The sequence below is a fragment of the Galeopterus variegatus genome, unplaced genomic scaffold, assembly GCF_000696425.1.
Source record: "Galeopterus variegatus unplaced genomic scaffold, G_variegatus-3.0.2 Scaffold12616, whole genome shotgun sequence".
Lineage (NCBI taxonomy): Eukaryota > Metazoa > Chordata > Mammalia > Dermoptera > Cynocephalidae > Galeopterus > Galeopterus variegatus.
The window spans coordinates 28,306-33,661 of NW_007738727.1; the positions used below are offsets into that span (position 1 = coordinate 28,306).

At 41.0% G+C, this 5,356-nt stretch overlaps 1 protein-coding gene across 1 annotated transcript; it reads left to right on the plus strand.

Annotated features, from left to right (window-relative positions):
* The first annotated feature begins 727 nt into the window (after window positions 1–727).
* Window positions 728–1,663, plus strand: LOC103581232 (olfactory receptor 9Q1-like). Its single transcript, XM_008563119.1, has one exon. The coding sequence runs from the start codon at window positions 728–730 to the stop codon at window positions 1,661–1,663; it is 936 nt and encodes a 311-aa protein (XP_008561341.1).
* Window positions 1,664–5,356: the final 3,693 nt, after the last annotated feature.

Consider the following 5,356-nt stretch of genomic DNA (forward strand, 5'->3'; position numbering starts at 1 on the left):
AGGGTGAGGCGTGGCCACGGGTGTTTTCTTACTTCTCAATGAGAAATAAGAACAGGGCAAGGAAACAAGCAGAGGAGATCTCACAGAGGGAATTGCCACCATGTGCAGGAGTCTGAATAATATTCAATTCGTGATGGGGCACCATGGCAGAATTTTAAACAAGGGAATGAGAAACGATCAAACTAAAGTCTCAGAAATATCACTCTGACTACAGTGAGGAGCAGGAAATGGCAAGAAGCAAATCTGAAGGCAGAGAGAGCAGTTATTTCCACGGCTGCTGTTTTCATCCAGGCGAGATTTCCAGGTGTGAAAGAGGGAGGAGTTGGGGTCATGGAGGAAAAGGGAAAGAGTACTGAGGTGGGCGGTCCCCTGGCAGACTAGAGCCCTGTGTCAGCTGCTAGTGGAGCCGTGGGGCAGTTTGGGCTCAGACTGGCTGTCTGACTTGGGGACTCGCACAGCTACTTAGCAGCAGAGATGGACTCTAATACGCACTCCTATCCTGAAAACGTTTATCTGTTATCTGTTTGCTTGACATGCTAAGATGACGGTCCCAGAACTCCCCTGAAGGCAGGAGCTACGATCAGTCATCTCTGAAGCTCCACACAACACCTGGCATATTTTGTCCATGGTCCATGCTCAGGAAACGTGAGCTAGAAACACAAGTAAATCCTACCTGTATTTGCAGCTTTCTAACTTGTTTCTCATCCTCTCGGGCACCACTGGCTTCATGGCGGGGACAAACCTCACCTTAGTGACCGAATTCCTCCTTATCGCATTCACCCAATGTCCCGAATGGGCGCTCCCTCTCTTCCTCCTGTTTTTGTTTATCTATCTCATCACTTTATTGGGGAACTTGGGGATGATCATTCTGATCCACATGGATCGCCGGCTCCACACCCCGATGTACTTCCTCCTGAGACATCTCTCTTTCATGGACATCTGCTACTCGTCTGTCACTGTCCCTCAGACGATGGCCGTGTTGCTGGAGCACGGGGCAGCTTTATCCTACACACGCTGCGCAGCTCAGTTCTTTCTGTTCACCTTCTTCGGTGCCATCGACTGCTACCTCCTGGCCCTCATGGCCTACGACCGCTATGTGGCCGTGTGCCAGCCCCTGTTCTATGTCACCATCATGACTCAGAAGGCCCGTTGGGGTTTTGTGGCTGGGGCTTACGTGGCTGGCCTCTTCAGCGCCTTGGTGCGGACCGTCTCAACTTTCACTCTCTCCTTCTGTGGAAACAATGAGATCGACTTCATTTTCTGTGACCTCCCTCCTCTTTTAAAGCTGACCTGTGGGGACAGCTACACCCAGGAATTGGTCATTATTGTGTTTGCCATCTTTGTTCTCCCTGCCTGCATGGTGGTGATCTTGGTGTCCTACCTGCTTATCATCGTGACTATTATGAGGATCCCCTCGGCTGGAGGCCGGGCCAAGACCTTTTCTACATGTGCCTCCCACCTCACGGCTGTGTCACTTTTTTTTGGCACCCTCATCTTCATGTACCTGCGAGGTAACTCTGGCCAGTCCTCGGAAGAGGATCGGGTGGTGTCCGTGTTCTACACGACAGTGATCCCCATGTTAAACCCCCTCATCTACAGCCTGAGGAACAAGGAAGTGAAGGAGACCCTAAAGAACATTCTCAGAAGAGTCGAGTTGTCCTAACCATGTCCAACCTTGGAACAGGCTGAGAATCACCTACTCTGTAGAGCCAGCATTCTGAGTGCTCGTTAATTATAATGTGCTTGGTTTTAAATGAATATATGATGGAACAAGGTATAAAAAAGAACCAGAACTTTTAGTTCCAGGGAGAGAGAGGAAGAAAAGGGAAATACAGCCTCCGAAGAGATTGGAGTGACAGCTATGACTCCCAGGACAGGTACAATAGGGCCTGAAATTAAATCCTGTGTGATCCACATGTGGCATGCCTTATCGGTCTGTGACAGCAAAACATGATTACATTTTTTGTAAAATTTTCTATGAAATATTTCCATCATATGGAGATATTGAAAAAAAAAGAAAATAATATATAGTGAACTCTGTATATTCGATACTTAGATTTGGCAGTTGCTAATATTTTGCTGTATTTGCTTTATCATATAATCTGTCCATTCACTTATCCATCCATCAATTCATGCATCAACTCACTTTGTTTTCTGATGCATTTCAAAGTGAGTTGCAGACATCAGCATTAGTACCCTTCACTCCTATGCATTTCAGAATTATATAATCAATTAGGACTCAATATTTAGATTACATTTATTTTTAGTGATCAAATTATGATAGTTTGATGGCCGGATTAGTAAAGGTGACCTTGCTCAAGGTATTCTTGAGACTTTGGTAGGAGTTCCCAGGCTTGTCTCCATGAATCTGTAAACAATGACTACAATAAAACGTTTGTTAATTGCTGTCACCACTGGAAACGTGCGTTGTTTTTTCTTCTCCCTCACCGGTTCCAGCCCCACTTATATTGCATGCCTGAGAATAGACTAGATGAAGTTGCATCATTTCCATTGCCCGTAATGGTATTTCTAGTATCTGTATCATATATGTCAACTTTTATGTTCTTAAAGCTTTTGTTCTTAAGGAAACAGAGCATTGCTTCATTCCATGGGCAGGGTGGGCTAGAGGGAATCCCTGTCGATACTGGGTCCCTGGGCCTTACAATAGCTCAGTCTGTGTCCAAAGCCTCACGAAGTCCATTTATTCTTGATCTTCACATCTCTAACTACAAATGCTTTGCCTCAATCACACCCAAGGCACTAGAAGGGAACAGGCACCTTGTATTCATTTTTTTTTCTTTATTTTCTTTGATCCTTATTTCTGAAACTCAAATTCCTTCTCTCCTTGTCCCCTAGATTACCAAAAATAAGATTCCAGGTATATGAATGACGTAAACAATTGTGGGAGGGGAATTGGGAGGTGGTGATGGTATCTTATAAACAGAGGATAATTCCAAACTCAGCTAGCCAAAAATGCTGTGCCACACATGGAATTCTAGTAACAGGACTTTAAATTGAAAGAAGCAATCTATGAAGGGTGGAAGATTAGGAGTATCTGGGGCCAAAGGATATTCAATTTAAAATCACTTACAGTCTTTTCAATAACGGCAAGTCTAACTGGGTTGAGATGATATCTTAATGTGGTTTTGATTTGCATTTCCCTGATGCTTAGTGAGGCTGACGATTTTTTTCATATGTCTGTTGGTGATTTGTATATCTTCCTTTGAGAAATGTCTATTCAGCTCCTTTGCCCATTTTTTAATTGCATTACTTGTTTTTTCACTAAGTTGTTTGAGTTTCTTGTATATTTTGGATATTAATCCCTTGTCAGATGCATAGTTTGCAAATATTTTCTCTCATTCTGTAGGTCATCTTTTCACTTTTTTGATTGTTTCCTTTGCTGTGCAGAAGCTTTTTAGTTTGATATGATACTGTTTGTTTATTTTTTCTTTTGTTGCCTGTGCCTTTGAGGTCTTATTCATAAAGTCTTTGCCCAGTCCTTTATCCTGCAATGTTTCCCCTATGTTTTCTTCTACACAATGGAATATTACTCAGCCATAAAAAGAATGAAATTCTGCCATTTGCAGCAACACGGATGAGCTTGGAGAAAATTATGTTTGAAATAAGCTAGGCACAGAAAGCAAAACCACATGTCCTCACTCATAAGTGGGCCCTAAAAACAAACAAACAAACAAACAAATAAATAAATAAATGAAAGAAAGAAAGAAAGAAAGAAAGAAAGAACAATCATAATAATACACTGAACTTTCAAATGGAGAGAACAGAACTGTGGTTACTAGAGGTAGGAAAGGGGGAGTAGGAGAGGGTTAGTGAGAAATTGGTTAAGGGTCACAAAGAATGATTATATTTTGTAATGATGAATATACTGATTATCTTGATTTGATCATCACATATAGTACACAGGTATTGATATTCAACTCTGTTCCCTACAAATATGTATAATCAATTATGTTTCAAATAAAAAAATCAATTTATTATTATTATTTTTAATTTTTTTAATTTTTTGTCTTTTTCCATGTCCGGCAACGGATCGCAACCCTCAGTGTCGCCCCCGCACCGGACCAGGACCGGCAACGGGATCGCAACCCTTGGTGTTGCTCCCGCACCTCGCTCAGCCAGTGAGCGGGAACCGGTCTGTATGTGGGATCCGAACCCCCGGCGGGAGTGCCGCCGCACTTCCCAAGCGGTGCACTATCGCAGGTGCCACCAGGCCGGCCCAAAAAATCAATTTATTTTTATGGTAAAATAAAACATATCTAAATTTTCGAAGAAAGCTGGCTGGGTAGCTTGGTTGGTTAGAGCATGGTGCTGGTAACACCAAGGACTGGGATTCAAGATCTGTACCAGGCAGTGAAATAACAACAAGAAGAAAATCATGAATCTTCAAAGACATTGTGTTTATTCTCGAAGACAGAAATTTTAAAATACATATAAATTTCTTATGAAATATTTTATCTCTTACTAGCATTTCATTTGGGTATAAAAACCCAGGCTGAAAATGTATAGCTTCACTAAGTGGGATGATTAATAAATAGCTCATGTGTTCATTGTGTTGCAGGTGGTGGGTAACGTTAAGGAAGTAGTTAGAAAACTTGAATTGGTTATACGAAATTCTCTCCTGATTTAAAAAGACAATATCGGGTCTGTATGAATAAAAGCAGTGCACTGTGGGGTTATTTACTCTCTTGGAATGGACTGGAATGCAGGGAGTACACAATGAGTGGAAATGGAGTACTAAGAGAATGAGTTGCCAGGTCTAAGGAAACAATTTAATACCTCCTTTTGAGTAAATTCTAAGCAGGCATTTAAAGACTTCTATTCAAGAAGAAAGGGCTAAATGAAAAGGCTCTAGGAATTAGTGGCCACGAAGCTTCCTCAATTTGTATATGGGACTCCCTATATATACATATATTTTGGTTGCTGGCAGATAAGGGGATGCGAACCCTAGACCTTAGTGTTATCATCCATATACTTTATACTCTATAAAGAGAGCTTAAGGAAAGTTTAAAAATGCTCTCCACTTATATATGGAAAAGGAGATGAGATTTTAATTAGAAAATTGTAAGGAATTTTAAGGAACAGAGAGGTCACCTGTTTGAAAATTGTGTTAGCATTTTCTTACATCTTGTGATGCCTTGTGTTAAGTTCATTCAAATAAACAACCTGTGATTGCTTTTGTTTACCTATTTGAATTCCAAAAGTCCTGATTTAAAAGAAGATATAAAGTTTATGATAAATTATTCAAAAATATGCTTTTGATTAAAAAAAAAAAAAACAGAACTAGCATATGATCCAGAAATCCCACTTCTAGGTGTTTATCCAAAAAAAATTTAAA

What these genes read in the sequence shown, in the direction of transcription:
- LOC103581232 (XM_008563119.1), top strand. Translation starts at nt 728, where the DNA reads ATGGCGGGGACAAACCTCACCTTAGTGACCGAATTCCTCCTTATCGCA.